Source organism: Balearica regulorum, chromosome 21, assembly GCF_011004875.1.
Source record: "Balearica regulorum gibbericeps isolate bBalReg1 chromosome 21, bBalReg1.pri, whole genome shotgun sequence".
Taxonomy (NCBI): domain Eukaryota; kingdom Metazoa; phylum Chordata; class Aves; order Gruiformes; family Gruidae; genus Balearica; species Balearica regulorum.
Genome location: NC_046204.1, coordinates 2,626,447 through 2,645,774, shown reverse-complemented (window position 1 = coordinate 2,645,774; position 19,328 = coordinate 2,626,447). Strand labels below are relative to the sequence as shown.

The window sequence follows — 19,328 nt, the reverse complement described above, 5'->3', positions numbered from 1 at the left end:
ACAGAGGTGGCAAACTGTTCAATGTTTGTTGCGTTATTCTCATCTCTTATGCCTAAGGTGTCAGTTTATTCAGGGAAAAACAACAGGGAGCATCTGCTTCATTTTTTTTATAATTTCTTTGGATACTAAACAAAGGCTTCCAAGTGAGTATTCTCCCTAAAGGAAAAAAATTGTAGGAAGACTGCAGCCTTCAACTTCCAAACTGTGCAGCTGTTGCAGAAAATGGCTTTTTTTTTTTTTTTCTTTTTTCCTGGCTAATGAAGAGAGATTTTGTAGGGAAAGAAGAGTTCCCCTCAATTTTATGTTTTATTTTTTTAAAATGCAGTTTCCATTTCAAGATCTCCTGATTTCATTTTCGTATCTGAAATTCATTGTATGGCCAAGTTAGAGGTGGAATATTGTACAGCATAGTATATCTGCTTAAGAACTACAGAAACAGTTTCTAAATAGAGCTTTCAGGTTGGGAGCCTATTCTTTCATTTCCCTGTTCCTGCTGGTGATTGCTTTTGAGGAGCAAGAGTTGAGCTGTTAAGCACCATTTTGACCCTTTCATTTTCCTAGTAAGAAGAAGGGAATTGCTGCACCACAACAGAGGAGAAACAAGACAGTCAGTGGAGCCGCAGGAACAAGAGATAACGGGAGGCAAGCAGACGCCCCTATGTGCCAGGTATGTTTTTGGCAAGCTGTGCCCCCCGTGACAGGCTTGGCTCCGTGGGAGTCTGAGGCTTTGGAGAAGTGAAGAAGGTTCTGCTGGTTTAGCTTCCCTGGTAAGCCTGCTTACACAGAGGGCCAGGATCAGAGAGCGACTTGCGGCCGGTTGAGTGCCACGCTGGGTGAAACGGTTAGCTTTGTGTACTCGCTAATTCATCTGGTTCGTGCATAATCTCTCTAGTCTCAGCCTGCAAAATAGTTTCTCTGCTCCAATCCAGGCTTGAATTTGAAGTATGAGAAGAAGAAGATAACTGGAGTAAGCAGAAAAAGAGCCAAGAGATCAGGGGCTGCATTAAATTTAGCTAGAGATTATGAGAGAGGAAAGGAGGGGGCAAAGCAGGGGAAGACATTCCTCCCCTTTCTCCTTTAGCTACCAGTTGGTATTCTTGCTGGTTATAGGAACAGCAAGGGGCTGAGGAGAGGCAAGGAGATGTCAGAGCAGTAGGCAAATGCTCCTGTAGAGACAAAAGACAAATATTGAGTTAATCAGTGTGGATAGTGAGTAACTTTCTGCTTGATGCTTATTACCACAAATGAGACTGACAGGTCTTCTGCAAATGAGCCGGGAGCTCCTTGTTTTCACGGGGGCTTCTGCCATCTCCTGAAATGCAGTTCTGTACCTTGCAGCAATGTACAGCCGTGGCTTTGAAAGGGAGAGATGTTGCCGAGGCTTCCTGGTGTAAAAATGTAAATAGACGACAGCTCATTTCATACTTGGAATCACGGTTTCTAAAGCACTTCCTTTGGAAGTGCAGCCAAAACTTTGCATTTTACAGACAGCATGAGACTGAGAGAGTAGAGAGAAGGCGATCACTTGTCAGAAGAACCCATCTCGCCTTTGATTATGTTCCCACGAGTCCATGCTGCTCCCAGGATTTCAGGAGGCTTGGTAAATCCACAAATGGATTACAGATGATTAATATAGCCCACCAAAGAGGAACAACAAAAGTATCCCCACCCAGGGAAGCAGTTCTTACTCTGCTATGGTCACACTTTATTATCTGCATATCGAGAAAAATTTATCCCTCATTTAATTCCTGAAATTCTACTTGCTACGTGGCCATGACTGGACTGCTGAGCTTCTAACTAGGGTCAAGAGCATGTCTCTTTGGTACCAGAAGGTCAGGCCAGTACAGGCACTTCTGTGAGCTGCAGCTCCAAATTGACAGTTAAGCAAAATATTCCGTTTTCTTTGCCAGCTGGAGCAAGCCCTTGTTTTCAGCTCATTTGCTATTCAGCAGACCATGGATTTTTCTAGGAATATCAGCAGATACTGATCACGAGGGGCTGCATGATAGAAAGTGGGAGAATGCTCGGGACTAAAGAACATTCTTATTCTCCCCCTCCCTGGGGAATGCTGTTCCCTGCCACAGCAGATACGATCCTTTTTAGTCCATGACCCACTGAAAAAGTACAAGTTTTAACCACCGTTCCCACCGGAACCATGCAAGAATGTTGGGTGGTTGGTTTTTTTTTTCCCCCAAGTTGTGAGATGAAGGGATAAATATGTAAGTGCTTTTTAAAATAAGAGCTATATGAGGATTTGCTAATTCTTTTCACATGGGCCACCGAGGAGCCCATATGTAGTAAATCACATTCAGCTGTGTGCACTCCCCCTCCCCTGCCTGTGGCCTGGATTTGGGCTGGTGCCCTAGAGATGAAATGCTGATGCTCGTGCCTTGAGCCATCAGACATGATCAAATGTTAGGTCCTTCTTCTTTCCCTCTCTTGCCCACCTCCACGTAGAACTCCCAGTTCATGACAGGGGAAGCTGATGAGAGCAGTTTGTTCCAATGCTGAATAATATCCACTTAATGCATGAATAAATAAGAGGTTTCGTGAGAGGGGAGATTCATTTTGGATAGTCAGACAGCTGCAGTTGTAGCACTAATGGTTGTTCTCTCTGTAGCACCTCTTGGCGTGAGTATAGATGTGTTGTAATGGATTGTTCTTGCGTCATCTTGGGGACTTGAATGAGGCAGTGCCAGTGTGCTTCCTGGCCCGCTGCACCGGGGCTAACTTTCCTCTTAAAAGTGGCAAATACCACAGAGATCATCGTTTAGAAATAGTGCTGCGAGTAGTGTCAAATGTTAACGATGCTGAAGAAAGGGGAGGAGAGAAATGCTAAGAATAATCTATGGAAGTGAGTTTATTTTTGAGCAAAATCTTGCCCTTGGGAATGCAGCCATATGTTGTGCATTATACGGCAGCCCTACTTTAAACTAAACATTTCAGCAATTAAGATTGAAAAGAGCAAAGGAAGAGTGAGGTGATTTAATGAGGAAGGTGTGTTGTGTTGTGCAAATGATCCCATCCTTCGTGTTCTCCGTAGTCTCTAATTGACCATTGTAGGTTTTATGCAACATTCGTTCCCCTTAGAGCCTGCTTTTTCATATGACATTTATTGCATGCAGAGATCTCGGGACATGTGTCCCTGACTTTGCTTAGAAAATCCCAGCTCCCTACAAAATGCTATCCAGGTCCTGGTCACTGCTGCTAACAGCATGAAGACAAAGCAAAGGCAGTTCTGTACCCTGCCTTTCTTTCCTGTTCTTCAGGACACCATATGGATTCCCTCAAAGTGTAATGTGTTCCATTGCTTTTAGACACTGTGCAGAAACCAAAGCCAGGAATGTTTTTCTGTCCAAATATAGTCAGGATGACAGTTCTCGCCTGTAGTCCAAACCAAATATCTGCACTTGAGAACCTGGGAGCTCTAAAATTCATCAGAACTCCGAAGTTGCAGCAGCAGTTCTCTGTGCTTGTGTACAGGCAGCCCTTTTGGGGGCTCAGGCTGCCTGATAACGCGTGGAGAATGTTTTCAGCTATTGGAAAAGCAGAGATGAAACTTTAGAGTTCTGACTAACTTCTTGCCCGTGGCACAGGGCAGCGCTCGCTTCCAGAAAGGAGTCTGGGGAATTGTCTGAAGCATCTGAAAAAGATTTAACTTCTGACAAGTGCTGTAGATTTGACGCCACTGATGGCTGCGTTTGAGTCCTTTAAAGCACAAGTATCTCTTGGGAAAACCGTGATATTCTTAACCGAGGGCAGGGAACAGGGGTGAAATGTCAACAGATGTGCACTCTGGCCCTAATAACCCTTAAAATATCTACGGAAGAGAGCTGTACTTGAAATTTAACAACCACAGTATTGATGAACTAAGTATACAACTGAAATTTTGCTTTTTTACCAGCAGCAGCACTGAGGATTCTGGCCAGAGCTTGTGCACCAAAGAATCCAGATGCACAGTGACTTTATCAGAAGCATTGTTAGCGTGCACAGCGTTAAGTTCGTGCGTCTGCCTTAGCTCCACAAGTCCCATCTGTAAGTTCTGAATACCTCAGCATAAGAGCTCTCCTCATCTGACTCTCACTGCCATAAAAACTGAGATTTGTCTTGGCCTTACTGCTGAGCTGGTTTCTGAGCAAATATTTGGCTTAAATTTTAAAAGTTTTGAAAGCACTCTGTAGCCAGTGGTTTGGTAAAGTTGGATGCACAGGCACTGAATTTCTGTGTGGATGGGCACAGTGCATTCCCAGCGTACGGGGGGAAAGTGAACTATGGGCTTTCCAAGAAACCCTGCTCTCTCGCTTCTGATCCATCCGGGTATAACCTGCTTGCTACCTTGACAGGGAAGCAGGATCCTAAATGTCACAGAGGTCATGAATCACCTCTGCAGCTAAAGATTCCCATTTTCCACCCGCCACGTGGCGCAAGAAGATAAATGACTAATATACAGTATGGTCTCTTTCCCTATTCAGAATACTTCATAACTCATGGAAAAGGGCTTGGCTATGCTAACCTTTAGTAGCTGCTTGAATAAGTATTCGGAAACAATGAGGTCCTCAAGAACGTGCTTTTACTAAAGCTCTAGATACTAACTTCGGGGAGGGGGGGTGTGTGTGTGCCTGAACCGAGATGCATTTTACAAAACCTTTTACTTTCTTTCCATGGGGACAAAGGAAATCCATAGTTCCCTCAGGCTGTGTGGTTGTGTGAGCTCGCAATCTATGCTTTAACACTCAGGTTCACGTAGTCATCTTCAGAAACAGTAAGGCACTAACTGCGTGCTTGGAAGATTTCAGGTTCCTGTTCTGCAAGATTCCGTGCTTGACCTCAGGCAAGTCTTTTCTCCCACACATACTATAGGTCTTAACCTGTAAGGTGCAGATAATAGCACTGCCCTACCTTCAGACTGATGTGCAACTAAATGCTCTGAGAGACTGAGAGATGCTCAGATACTCTGGCAAGAGGAGAGAGCACACATAACAGTGCATAAGTTAAAATCTTTTTTCAAACACTGCTGACTCTTACTAGCCTTATGAAAGGCGGATGCACTTAATGCTATTACACAGTTCCATGACTGAAACTCAATGTTCTTCCAGCGCCGTGTTTGCTAGCAGTACTTTTCTTTCAAGCCAATACTGCTTTACAGGAGAAGAGCTCTTGGCTGAAGTCTGTGAGCCCCATTCCAAGGCAGGTTTTTACTTCAAGACTCCCTTCTCAATCAGTATTTCTGCAGATCTTTTCTTGTCTACAGACTCCCACAGAAACTTGTTCAGGGGACTTGAGACGCTGGTAAGTTTAGGAGTGTGTTGTTACCATTTTCTCACTTCACCCTGTGGTCTGCAGCTTAAACTGCAACTGGAGGTGCATTTGCAGCACTCTTTGGAGCTCGGAATAAAGCACTTCTTCAGAGTGCTCATGCGCAGGCATGTTTCCTTCTGCCAGCTGTGCTACTGGGGAAGAGGGGTAACTGTCCCCAGAAAGTTGCAGCTAACAGCTGAGATGAGTCAATATCTCAGGCTGCTGCAGTTGAGTTCTTTGGTCCACAGAAATTAGAGCCCTGAACCCTTGCTTTCTGCTTTCTCATCCTCCTAGTTCCAGCTTTCCTTTGTAATTCTATCCATAACTTCCTTCTATGTTACTCCTTATTCTGTCCTTCACCTGGTATCTGAACAACTGCTGCACTTTGTCTGCTCTCTGCAGAAAGCATGGCTTTTTCTCCGGAAGGGAGCTTGGTGAAAATTGAAAAAGAACATTTTCATTAAATTTTACACAGACTTATTGGTCATATTTATTCTGAGTTGTTTAAAAGCTCCAGGCCAGCTTTAGTCTGAAAATACATGAAACCTATAAAATGTCACAAGCTTGATTACAAGCTAGGGGAAAAAAAATTCAAATTAAACCATTTTTCATTATTAAAAGTGCAAGAAGTTTCTGAAACCTTTCAAATGCTTCAGACAGGAATGTTTTGTACTGACTGGCAACAGAACTACCCCCTCTCTGCCATTTTCTTGTGAAACGAGGAGATTACACAGTTCCTCTTCCTCTGTCTGGTCAGAACTATTTAGCTAAGGACACCCCAAATCAGGAGCGCTGAGTATCCAGCCCCCAATGACCAGAGAGAAAAGTGCAGCTATTTCTGCAAACCTGAGAATTTCTGAGTAAGCTTTTTAAAAAAGTCCTGAACTGCTCTCACGTCCGCAGCCTGGAGATGCCTTAAAGACCCTAACAGCTTGAGACAAACCGACCGCTTTTCCCAGTCAGTCCTTCTGACGTGCTCAAGCCGAGGTACCCCAAATCAGTATGATTCTGAAAATACTTGTCTTTCTGATCAGTGTGATAACCCCTTACTGGGTAGCTCCCAAGTACACAAGAAATTTGCAGGACGCTTGCTGAGTTTCATGGAAGAGGGAGCTGATGTTTACTTTTATCTGAGTTTGTAAACTCCCTGACCAGAATTTCCTAAGCAGAGAAGCCCTGCCTGCTCTCTCACAGCATCTCATTTTTCATTCTGCTCCTGAAGACAGCCCCTGACAAATGACAGCTCTTCTAGCGTTAAGCATCCCTAATGAAACATTCCAGGGACGTGATGCTGGCTTCTGGATTCCTTTTGCTGCCCCCTCCCCCAATTTTTTCATTACATAAAGCTGACAACTGCAGATTTGTCCTCTGGTGATTATACAGTCAGTTAAAGAAAAGAGTTCATGTCCATCCCAGCTTGTTTCACTTTGCTGCTTTTCCTCTGCCAGCCCAACTTTCAGCTGCAGTAATATGATACGACTTGGCAGAGGCTGAGAGAATCTTTGGCACATTGGAAAGAGGCTTAATGTAAAGTCTACATTTTTTTAATTTTTTAGAGCTTTTTGAAACTCTGGTGGTTCTGCACCACTTTGGCAGTAACTGCAGGGCTACTCACAAATGCTCCAAGTGCAACTGTGAGCAAAAGGATTACCAATGCGTTCTGTGAGGAGAATGTCTTAGGATCTGTTGCCTGTCCCTCTAAAAAGTGTTAAAGAACAATATGGATCAAGTAGAACAACTTTCTGCAAACAGAAGGAAGAGCTTCCTCTCAGCTGACAAGAAAAAGAGCAATGGCTGTAGAACCATGGTGGGATTTTTATGCGTATTCCCTGTGGTGGCTTTGCTGGCTATTGTGGGAGATCCAGCTGGAGCTGCAGTTCAAAAAAGTCAGGTAGGGGAAAGGATCTAATTCTCAAATGCTTGAAGGGGGCGTGGGGACATCAAATAGATGTGCACGGGTATTCTTTTTAGAAGACGGATAAATTCAGGCAGCAATCTAAACAATATGTAAATAACTGTTCAGGCAGCAAGATCTGTTTATGGCTCTTGGAGTCCCTTTTTGCAAAGGATCCTAAAAGGATCCTGAAATACATCCAAGTAGGATTAGATTATTAGAGATGTGTATGCAGCTTGCAGACAACCAAACAGTGAATGCACAGAAGATTTGGGGTGTTTTCCCTCAGAGCTTTGGCTATTCTTCTGAGTACCTCTGCTTTTCCAGCCCAGTATGATGTGGCACGCATATATTCTGATTTCTGTAGCAGCTGAGCTTTCCTAGGAGCTCCAGAGCCAGGGCTCAGGGTGTAAGATCTAAACGGGAGTTAATGCTGGACCTATTAGCTGATATTAACTCTCCTTCAAGGTCCATCCATTATTAGCAAGATATGCTGGGACAGACTGGTATTCAGGGGGAACTGTAGCAAGGCTCTGGGACTCTCAGAAGCTGATCTTAATTTTTGCTTTTAGCTTAATTTCAGTTTTCAATTTTAGATTTAAAAAAAGAAAAATCTTGAAGTGTTTGCATCCTGTCCTGCTGTTTGTGTTTATGAAGATCCTGGCAATAGCAGCCCCTGTTTGCATCACGTGCTCGGGGCTGTTATTAATTGGCACTAAGTCACAGAGTTATGGTACTGTTTAGTTTGAGAGGGGAACCGCATGACGAGGAGAGAGAAGGGGGAATGAATTACATTCGTTACAACTCAATGAAGTAAATTAATGGAGGTCTGACTGCACAGGGTGAATGACGTAGAGCAGGGATGTTGACCAGCGTCTGCCTTTACATGTGTTGGTGTCTCCTGCAGCTGTTGAGATCGTTGAAGCACTTGTCCTTCCAGCACTTCCCCAGCTTTTTGAACATTTGAGACTTTAACCCACAGTCGAATGGGTTTCCTCCTGGACCTCTTCTCCAGTTCTGAATATTCTCATAGTCTTGTTTTTTTTGGCATCCAGACAAATCCTTGGATCCAAATTATACTGTGAAATTTTTAACTAGGTCATTCCATTCCTGTCAGAATCCTACATCTGAGCTACAGTGTATGTGTGTGGTACCCCTCCCTTCCCCAATTCATTTTGCAACACATTTTTAATTAAAAGCATCCTGTTGCACCAGTGGTAGGTAGAACAAAGACTAGAGGAGAACAGAGACTGAGCAGAATGTTTGAGAGGGAGAACTCAACCCTCTGCACCTTTCTTGATCTAGTGATGGGGTCAGACACAGGTTTCAGTGATTGCTGTTGGGCCTTTGTTTTGTATTTTGAGGATAAGGTCACTAGGGACGCAGATTTGATTTTTTTTTTCTTTTTTTCCTCCTTGCTTGTTCAGTGCTCATGGCCTTAGGGTTTTAAGCTCAATGGCTACAGAAAAGACAATAATTTTTCTCCCTTGGGGCTGCAGGAGTTTTCATTGCAGAAAGAGAAGCCAGCAGCCTGTTTCTGACTCTCTGATTTTCTTCTGCTGATACCCAGGGGGCTTTAAGAGCAGCCTCAAGATTTCACCCACTGCTGGTGTAATTTAAAGTGGCAGAGGAGGCAGAATGGGCCGTGTCCATTACTCGGCCTATGCAGCTCTATAGTGTGTTACCGTAAACTGGAAATGGCACCAGTTGGGCTGCGAGTTACGGAGGCTAGAAAGCAACTGCACTGCGTGGTCTACTGGCTTCGCCAAGGGGCAGGAGCATCTGTCACAAGGATAGACAGCTACGGAAGAGCGTTAATACCTTACCTCATCCCATCGTAAGTTATCAGGTCTCCTGAGTCAGAGCCCGTAGACGGGCTGAGAACCACAGTGCTAGCAATCCTGCGCTGTTCCTGACTGATGCAGAATGAACATGTGATCAGCCCCAGTACTGGCAAAGGATCACAGAGAAAACAGCAGAAAGGATTTGCCTAATTCTACCCTGCCCGTAAAAACTGAAAACAAAAGGGAAAATATCTTATTATCCTGTAATTATGAGCTAATCTTTTCTAGGCTTCTCTTACAGCTCCAACAGATCATTGATACACAGGCGAGGTGTGATCCTCCACCTTGTCTGTGCTGCTCAAAAGGATGCAAGATTTTCCTTTTTTATGAAGGGAAAATGGCAATCTCAGAGTAGATTCAGAGGTAAAAGCCACTGGAGGTGAAGGGAGAGGGATGACAGCTGGTGTACTCGCATCACACGAGCCTTGGTGAAGAAGGGTCTAGGCCTTGAACTGAGCGAACCAGAAAGTATGGGTTCCTCAGCCAGATCCCTTAGCACAACAAAGTCACAAAGGTTAAAAGGGAAAAGTGATGCTCTGTGTTCTTTCAAGAGCAAATTGGCATCTGAAGGCTTCCAGAAATGTGATCAAATACTCTGCCAAAAGTTTGCAGCTTAGAAGGCAAGGTATTAGTTAAGATCTCTCTGTTTCACGGGTGATGTTCTACAGCCCTTACAGTCAAAGATCTCAAATTATGAGTCAGACCCACAGCTGAGCTGGAAGAAAGACTAAAAGGCTGTCCTTGCAGGAAAGAAAAATACTGAGATTAGAACAAGGCAGAAGCCAGTATGGCTCACAGACACAAGCCAAAGAGACTGGTTTCCTCCTAGGATAGAGTCTCTCAGCCTTTTGCCAGCCATGGCTAGCTGTAGTCATGGAGAGGTGCCAGTGATTTGGGCAGTACCTGGCAGCTGTTCTTTGGGCTCTTGTCTTTTCGTGCTGTTGGCGTGCTGTGAGACTAGGGATATGCTGGTTTGACTCTCAGAGCCTCAGCTCTTCCATGAGTAAAATGAGGACAGCTCTCCCTTTCTGTAGAACGTGCTGTGAGGCTGAACAAACTTGTAGCGGTGCAGCTTTTGTAACCTTGCCACTATACGTATCGCTTAGTAAGTATCTTGGTGCCTCCAGAGCAAAGATAACCCAGAGATACTCAGTGTCTTAGTCCTGAGAAGGGGAGGCAGAGCAGGTAGACTTCCAGAGAACCATGTTGGGTCCCATTCTTTCACCTCCACTACTCAGGACTAAAAGACTTTCATAGTTTGTCAGACGTGTCACCAAATTTGATGTCTTTAAACGCACTCCAGGGTTTCCAGGGCCTCTATTTACTTTGAAGGAATTCCTGATCCACAGCGCAGCTTTATAAAGAGCTCTCTGCACAAAGGGTTGCCTGTTTTACTCATTTGACCAGTATTTCATTTCTTCTGTGGTGAGGCTGGAGAGCAGTAGGAAAGTGAAAAGGAAATGAAAACTTTCCAGGAAGAGCTGCAGCACTCACTGCGGCCAGGAGCCTACCGAGGCCTCATTTCTGCTCCGTACTGCACTCCAAGAGGAGAGCGGAGCGGCTGCAGTGCCCTGTTCTGGAATGATACAGCAGCTCAAGGGAGCCTGCAGCACTGATCCTCTGCGATCCAGTGTTGAGGACTGCTGCTCCCTTCCTTTCCTTGCATGTCTGATCTAAGACGTGCCCCAGGAACTCCTCACAGTATAGCCCCTCTTCTGCTCTGTCTTGGTTTTGTTCAGCACGCTCGGAGCAGGCATAATCTGCAAAGCACTGACCAGCCGATGCACTGGTCTTGTCTCCTGGACACCCGTAAGGGAGTTCCCGTTGTGCTCCCCAGCCCCCAGATGCCCCATACCTGGTGGATTTTGTCTTACACTGTTCGGTCCTGCAGTCTCTCTCATCTCTTTTAAGATCTCTTTTTGTCTTTTAAGGAAGATGCCACACCACCTGGTCTTCACGGAGTGAGTGCCTCTGCTTTGCACCGTTCAGCTTTCCCACCTCGGCCTCCAGCACGGAGAAAACGATACACGATCACACCAGGGCATTTGAAATGGAACCACTTCAACTTGACATACAAGTACGGACTTGCATTAGCCCTAAGAGCTAGCACTTTCGAAGTGACGCTGGGGTCTGAGGTTTTCCTGCCATGGGTATAGATATTAACCATATAAATATTGCTAATTCATTTGCTAGTCAATAGATAGCTGCTAAAGCCTCTCTAAAGTAAGAAGTTCCCCAGCGCTGGACACTTTTTTAAGATTTGGGGTGATGGGCCATCTTGTCTAGACGGTGTTTTTGTCTAGACAGAGCTTTTGCCAAGAAAGGTTGGATCCTTGAGGTCCCTTCGAACCTGGTTTTCTCTGATTCTGTGAAGTATTTCCACAAACGCTACACCTCTCATCTCAGCTGTGGATCATGCGAAGCATCGTCCCTGCATTAGAAGCTAGTAGCACATACAGCTGCGTGCTGAGGCTACTTAACGGTAAAGCTAACTGTTTAGGGGCAGATTCAGGCTTCAGACAGACAGGCTTCCCAGAACTAGGGACTTCCCTCAGAAGATGGTGAATTGAATTTTAATTCTGTCATGCTGGTACTTTTAAAAGAGCTGCATATGAACCTAAATCATCACTGAGGGAAATTGCTGTTGAAAGGTTCTGTGATTTCAGGAGGACAGAGCTCTCTTAGTGCCGAGTGCCTTTAGAATCTCTTTGTCCCTGTTGTCTTTGGGAAAGGATGCCAACTCTTAGATTGCCAAGAAATAAACAATAAAAAGCCTTTGGCAATTCTAGGGCGAGTGAATGTTAACCCTAATATTTTCAGACGTTTCTGCCAAGGAAAGCGGCTGTCCAGATTCCTGATTTCCAGCTGGGTTTACCACTGCTCAGAACCCCAGGACCATACGGCCACAGAGTGGTCTGGTTTGATACGATGGAGCGGTGTAAACGTGCGATCCCAGTGCCACTTTCAACAAGGAGGCTGTTCAGAGCCAACATCGATGGAGTCCTGTGGATTGTCACACTGAACTGTTTCTCGTTGCTGTCTGGTTTTACTGCTCCTGCTGGCATAAGGCAATGTCGACCCTGTTTGGTGTTTAGCCTTGGAGCAGCTCTTTTCCTTCCTTCAGCAGTGGAACAGCCCCTGGAACTGTCCAGTGTGATGGGCTGTGATGGCAGCGTCCTGAAAAGATGCTTTTTCTCTCTGGGAAAATATTAACGGCATTGCTGAATGTTTTTCAGGAGAGCTAACGTGAGTTCAGACAGAACAAGGGTCAGGGAATCCCCTTGGTAACAGTTTCATCAGATGAGCACTGGCAGGTACAGTCAGACTGTCACAGGGAACCTCAGGCCTAGCGGGAGTCAACCTCAGGCCTAGCGGGAGTCTTGGAGGTTTGACTGGACAGAGGCCGACTGCTCGCTCCTGCCTGAGAGCCTGCACCTCCCTGGAGACACAGGAACCAAATCAGGTTTTTTTCAGCCTCTTGTGTGATTACAAAGGCCCTTTTAATGCGGCTGCTAACTCCAGCCACTCCTGACTTTAAAGTATAGAGCAAGCCCCAGACCTCCCCTCGGAAGAGAGCTGCAATGGCTAACCGTAAAAACGCAGTGGCTGGAGCAGCAGGTCACACTGGGTGTCTGAAAAAAACTTGGAAGTGGCCTCTGGCGGCAGCAGCAGCGTGTGTTACAGCTTCTTCTGGTCATTGGGCTGAGGGCGTCATTATGGAGCTGTGCTCTAGCTCCAGAGACCGTAACGGGCAGGAGAGTTTTCTGTCGCCAGCAAACAGGAGAGGCAAGCGTTATGAGCCGTGTTTGCAGTGGGTTGGCCTGGGGCAGTGGAGGTAAGGAGCGAGGAGGGCACGTGGGGTGGGCAGAAGGACAGCAGCCGTTGCGTCTGTCCGACAGCTCTGCGCCACCCCCTTGCTTCTCCACAGAAGCAGGAGGGGGAGTATCTCGAGGTCACCAAATGCAGGCTGGGAAGATAACTGGCACGGCATGGCTGATGCTGCAGTCCCCTCTGTTCTCCGGGTAGCTGTTACGCCATCAGTTACACGGAAGCCTCGTCGTAACTGTCGCTGACCTCGTTTGCGCGATGCGCGGCGGTGGTTGTTGCGTTGTTCGGCGGGTGATGCTGCAGGGCTGATGGGCACGTGCTGACCTCCCGGTGGACAGGCAGGGGTTAGTTCTGCCCGTGAGACACGGAACGAGCGGGTGGCACGAACCTGACTCCTTCACGCTGCGCAGAGAACATACCTCCTCTACGCTCATCCCAAACAGGCGAAGCCTCACGATAGTCTTAATTGTCCAGGTTTACGCTCGTTAACAGCCTGGCTTGATACGAAACCTTCTGCTCCCTTTAGGATGTGCTGGGACGAAGGGAGAGCATAAACAGCATAGCTAAAAAACTACCAGAGGGGATAGCAGAATATACACAACTTTTCCCAATTGCTACACTTCAGGCAATTTCCTGAATGCAGATCTCCTTTTGGGACAAGAAGGTAAGTTTCTAGGAGCCATCTATACGTTTCCATGGTACAAACAGGGGTTCTGCCATCCTGCACCAGTAGTTTTTCGTACAGTTCAGCTGTATCTAGACCTGTGCCCTAAGCAAAACCCTCTCTCGAGTCCCTCTCCCAAGTGATGAGATGTTTTTCAGAGGAAGTAACTTGTTTTACTATCAAACCTTTGATAGCCTTTGGAACCCTCTGTCAGATGTTCTGCCTGAGAGTATTATAATTCACCGTGTGCACATCCATTGTAGCCGAAGAGTTAGGAATCAGAGTTACCTAGTCTGCTGCTGAAATGCAGTTGTTTCCTCTTCTAGCAATGCTGCACGACAGACTGGGAGAAAAATGGTTTTCTTGTCTAAAATGATGTGCTTGAGGAGGGACAAAAGCTGTAGTCCAGAATGTGTGATTGCAAAGATCATCAGTACTATATTAGTCCCTGTGGGGTTTTATTAAATATTCTTAATATCCAGTTCAAGCTTCTCCTGTTTTGAACCTATTCGAGGGAATGGAAAGACTTGATTGCCTGATGCAGCCTTGAGAGCCTTCAGCTGATGTCTGAGAAAGGAACAGCATTTTCCTGAAGTTCTTCTGTGTTCCTACAGAATCCTGTCGTTCCCAAGAAACCTCATAAACGCCAGGGACACGCGCAAGGGACTAGCAGCCGCGTTCCGAATGTGGAGTGAAGTTTCACCATTCAGCTTCCGAGAAGTGCCGCGCCACGTAGCTAGTGACTTGAAAATAGGTAAGGCTGCACGGGCTGCGGGAGCGACGGGACACCATTGTTGGTGTTAACTCCACAAGGGACTTGGAGAGTTTCAGTACGTGAACCAAGGGTTCGGAGGCAGGGGATGGTCCTCCTTTGCCGTATGGGCTCAGCAGGCCATCCTTCGGACAGCGATTGGGGCGTTTGCCTTTAGTCAGGTGGAGAAACTACTACTAGTTGCTCTAAGGAGATGTTAATATCGTAATTCACACTCCCTGTGAATCTTGCAGTCGGGGAGCTTTAGGTATTTGACAAGAATTAACCCTCAAAATCTGCCACTGGGACAGAATTATCTCTGTTCCACAGACGGGGAAACTGGATGTTGAAAGGTGAGGTGACATATCCAAGGTCACACAGAGCCCAAGAGCAGGTGATGGATTCCAGCTGGTTTATGGTTTTAGTCTCCCTGTTGTAGATCCTGTTGAAGCACCATCTTTTCTCTGTCCTGTCCTTCCCTTCCTTCTGCCCCTGTGTAACTATCCAGTAGTTATTTCCTGAGCTCCTCAGGCCTAGAAAAATGTTAGTGCTGAGGCGTTATCTGCTCAGTCTCAACCCCAGATGTAAATTCTTCCTGGGATTTATGGTCTGTGTGAAATAGTTATTTCCTGTGCAGATGGCAGCAATATTGAGATAACCAGCAGATTTACCGTTGTTTCGCAACATGCTCTTCACTCTCGTGTTGCGTGACGCTACTCACAAGCACATGATGTGCCTTCCCAGGGACCTGTCCTGCTACCACGTGAGCTCCATGTGGCCCAGGTCCAGTGGACGCAGGGTACACTGCGATGCTAGCAAAAAGATGGCAAGCAGCTATGACTATAAGGCTATCTGTCTGTTTACGTTTGAAGTGGAACAATTACATCCTGGGGTTATTGTCTCACTGTCCAACTTCTCTCAAAAAAAAAAAAAAAAAAAGTTTCCATGTGAATTTGCAAAAAGAGCTTAGCACTCCTTTCTGAAAAGTAGATTCATTTGTGTCTGTTGTAAACAGCTCTACATCTAGGGTCCTCACAGGGCTGAGTATAGTTTGCATCCCATAAACATTGTTCCTGATGATTGCTTAGCATTTATTTTTTCCTTTTGTGGCTCTGTAGGTTGGAAAACATGTGGGATACCATAAGAGATTTTTTTTTAGTAAACCACAAGTTTACAGATGTCTGCATCCTGGACGGGCTTACTCTGCTCCACACATTAAATCTGCTGCTTTTTTCACAGGCTTCTACTCTATCAATCACACGGACTGTCTGGAGTCTCTCATTCACCACTGCTTTGATGGAACAACAGGGGAGCTTGCCCATGCTTTCTTCCCACCCAACGGGGAAATCCATTTTGATGACCACGAATATTGGATATTGGGGAATACCCGGTTCAGCTGGAAAAAAGGTAACACATGTCTCAGGGAGCACATAATTAATGCCTGTAGGATTTAGATTTCAGTCCTTGCTCTGGGGTTTTCCTAGTACGGGAAAGAGACAACAGAAATGGTTGTGATTTTCTGTCATTTGGGAAGTTGTTGGTCTTGCTGTCGTGTGACTGAACAAGGGACCATGTTTGGTGGCAGTGCTTTTTCATTCTGAATCATTCGCTGGACTTACTCGATAGTTCAGCCACATACTCAGTAATTACGTCTGGCTTCTGCCCAGGCAGGTGCATCTCTGAGAGGGGCCACGTTAGATTGCTCCAACTTGCTGGCATGGCTGTTTACTTTTGGGTTTTCCTGGGTCTGTAGTCATTTTTTGGGTTTGTGGGCACCTAAAAATGTCTGTGTTACTTATAGCTCGGCATTTCTTTCTCCTTGATTTTTTGAAGCAGTATCAAAACTAACTTTAAGTTAAAAGCAGATGCTCCCTGACTAACTACCAAATTCAGTTCATATTGTATGACCAACTCAGTACTTTTTTGGCAAGTAAGTTATTCTGCTTTTCACCAAATAAAAAGAGAGCACGGGGGATTTTAGGTGACATAGAGGGACTTTTCCTATCCTTCTTGTTTTCCAAAGCACGGCAACAGATTAAGATCTAGGGACAAAGACCTAGGAGAGATGATTTTTAAAGCAAGAATGTCAGTGTTTATTAAGAAAAAAACCTGGTTGGATTACATTTTGTAAAATACTCAGCTTTGAAAAGATGCACTTCTCCATCAAGCTTCTAAAGTTTGCTAACTATATCGAATGGCAATGTTTGTCAGGGATAATACAAATCAGAGAGTTTGGTAACAAACCTATGCCTCGAAGTTACAGGCTTGTCAGGGAACACTGTATTTTCCTAGCCTGTGTTTTTCTGCATGCAGCTGTTGAAACAAGCATAGACACTTGCAAAACTTGATTCTTAGTGAAGTTTTACTAAGATTATAGAATAAATCAGAATCCTGAGTGCCAGTTCTGCCACTGACTTTCTCTCCTGGCAGTGTAACTCTATTCTTTTATATGGAGATGGTCATGAAGTTGATTTGCATATAATTCAGTCACCTTTGTGAAACAGTACTAACACTTCTGACTTCAGAAGGCAGCGTGAGGCTGAGACGATTGCTACTTGTTCTCAGTGACCGCTTCTCTTTCCAAAGCTGAATTACCCCTCTTTATTGGCATAAAGAAGGATGGGAACAAAGTAGAACGAAATCATTGTTCTTCCAAGTCATGTCAAAGAGATTTAGCAGAAGTCTTGAAGAGGAGCTCAAAAAATCCACCCACCAGAGATTCCTATTTAATGTACTAATAAATTAAGCACATGTGCAAGCCACCCCTTTCAGATGCTTTCTTTCCATACGCAGCTGGATTTAACACAGGAATCGTGGCCTGTAATTGTGCAGGATACCAAGACAGGTGTCAGTAGTAACACCTCCTGTGAGTCATGCTTCAGTTAAAATCCGTCTCTGCTGGAAGCAGGCTGTAAGATGCTATGAGCAACTTGAGTTTGACCTATAGGCTATGGGGGACGCAGAGGTCGACTGGCGGCTCTTTCAGACTGGAATATTCCAGCTAGCAACCTCATTCCCCAACAGCCAGTTCCAGTTACAGCCCAGGGCACCAAGTTAGCAGAAAGCTGACGAGAGTAAGTATTACACAGAGCATTTGCCTTCACCTCAAACGTTGCTCTTTCAGAGCAGCCCTCTTGTAGCCTGGCATTGCTGCTCTGTTTCCTGCTGTTAGAAATTGGAAGCATGTGGAAATAACTGGCTCGTCTATTTGAACTCCAGCAACTAGAGAGAAGATGAAACTGGGGCAAACTTTGATAAGACCATACCCTCCTGGTGCTACAATATTTCCTCTGCTTTTACACCAGCACTAGGAAATGTTCTTCACTGCGCAATGTCAGCTGTTTTTCCCCTTCTCTTCCAGGTGTCTGGCTTACAGATCTGGTACATGTAGCAGCTCACGAAATAGGACATGCCTTAGGACTCATGCACTCTCTGAACCCCAATGCCCTCATGCACATCAACGCCACTTTGACTGGGAAAAAGACCATCTCTCAAGATGAAGTCTGGGGAATTCACAGGCTTTACGGTAAGGAAGGCAGGGTTGCCCTCTGGGCTCCTCTGTATAAAGAACATTTGCCTAAAGTGTCGGTTGGATCCTGTGGAGGTCTCATGGTGTTAGAACTGCATCGTTTGGATGGACCAGGCTGTAAGCCAGTGAGCAGCAGGCAGGAGAACTCTTCTTTTTTTTTTTTTTTTTTTTTTTTTCCAAAGTAGAGCTAAAAGGAGGTGGAGCATTGTCTGGTTCCAGCACTACCAGCTTCAAATGTGATAGATGGGAGGCTGGAAATCTTCTAGACTTCATGCTCCCACCTCTGCAGGTGGCAGTTCTGAGAAGAGGTTTCAGAGCAGTCAGTCTGCTCTGAGCTGCTACAGCAGGGACATCGGCACTGTACGTGTTCTCACGTGCCTGGCTCTTTGTGCCCCAGCCCAGCAACCAGCTCTGGGCAGGGACTCTTTGGGCCTTTCGTACCGTGGCTTACACAAGGAATAAAAGGCTAATTTGAGCTGTGGAGAGCCCTGACTTGCATTTGTACAGTTGCAAGCATCAGGTGCGCAAAGGAAGAGGGAAGGTAAAAAGCTGTTAATTGCTCTTTTGGCTGGACTCCGATGTATTAATCCAACACTACAAAACTCTCTGCAAACCAAAGAGGCTGTGGCAAGGTTCTCTGGAGCTCTGACACAGTTGCCTGTTCAAACATTACCTAGTGTAGGACTTAGAAATAGCAACTCTCTTCATGAAAGTAGGACAGTACCTAGCCCGCTGCTCCCCGAGTAATGGCACCCTGCTCTAGCGATGGTACTCCTCTTTCAGCTGCCTTCCCGCCTCACCTCCACCATTTACATTGACCAGTCTGATTTGGGTGAAATGTCAGTTTGTTTTTCTGAAGGAACGGTCTACCCCAATCCCTCTAATGCCTCATCTCCATCTGTTTCAGGATGTAAAGACAGATTATTTATGTGTCCATCATGGGCACAAAAAGGTTTCTGCGAGAAGCGCAGGAAGCTGATGAAGAAGCACTGTCCATCTACCTGTGACTTCTGCTACGGTATCTAACTTCTTCTGGGATTCTTGGTGGGGTTTGCACAGAGGGAGGAGGTAAAGTTAAGCAGCGTGTGCTGCAGAGATAGGCAGGATCTTAATTCCACACTCGCGCTCACTGGATGCAAGTGACTCGCCCCATCCAGCTCTGAGGAGAGGCACAGCAGAGATGATGGCCTCTTAGGCATTCGAGCCAAGCTCAAGGCTTGGAAATAGGAAGCAGCTTTTATGTTTAACCATTTGTGGAGTAGAACATTAAACTGTCCCGTTCTCTAGTTTAACTGAGCCATGATAGGGAGTTTCTGAAAACCCAGCTGTTCCATGTGCCTCAGCCTGTGTCCCTTCTGGACCCAGCCGAGGAAGTGAGATGCTGATGTATTAAATTCAGAGATAACAGATGCGGTATACAGTTCCTGATGCAGTGATGGGACTTAAACAAGACAAATGCCATCTCATGCACTGCTGGATTTGAGCTGCTCTGCAGACAAGGAGATAAAGTACATTAATCA

The 19,328-nt window shown here is 45.7% G+C and overlaps 1 protein-coding gene across 2 annotated transcripts in view; it reads left to right on the top strand.

Moving 5' to 3' along the window:
- The first annotated feature begins 566 nt into the window (after positions 1 to 566).
- The window catches only part of MMP23B (matrix metallopeptidase 23B), a 26,319-nt gene continuing 7,557 nt past the window's right edge, over positions 567 to 19,328 (top strand). Inside the window, exons 1-6 of one of the 2 annotated variants that reach the window (XR_012838560.1) lie at positions 567 to 667; positions 10,968 to 11,113; positions 14,143 to 14,282; positions 15,519 to 15,686; positions 17,641 to 17,805; positions 18,716 to 18,826. Coding sequence is in view for 1 of the 2 variants with exons in the window: in XM_010308717.2 (XP_010307019.1) it covers positions 7,019 to 7,189; positions 10,968 to 11,113; positions 14,143 to 14,282; positions 15,519 to 15,686; positions 17,641 to 17,805; positions 18,716 to 18,826 (901 nt within the window). In the remaining variant the exon portion in view is untranslated. Of the gene's footprint in view, positions 668 to 6,868; positions 7,190 to 10,967; positions 11,114 to 14,142; positions 14,283 to 15,518; positions 15,687 to 17,640; positions 17,806 to 18,715; positions 18,827 to 19,328 lie in introns of those variants that run through there. The other variant, XM_010308717.2, reaches the window with a different exon arrangement.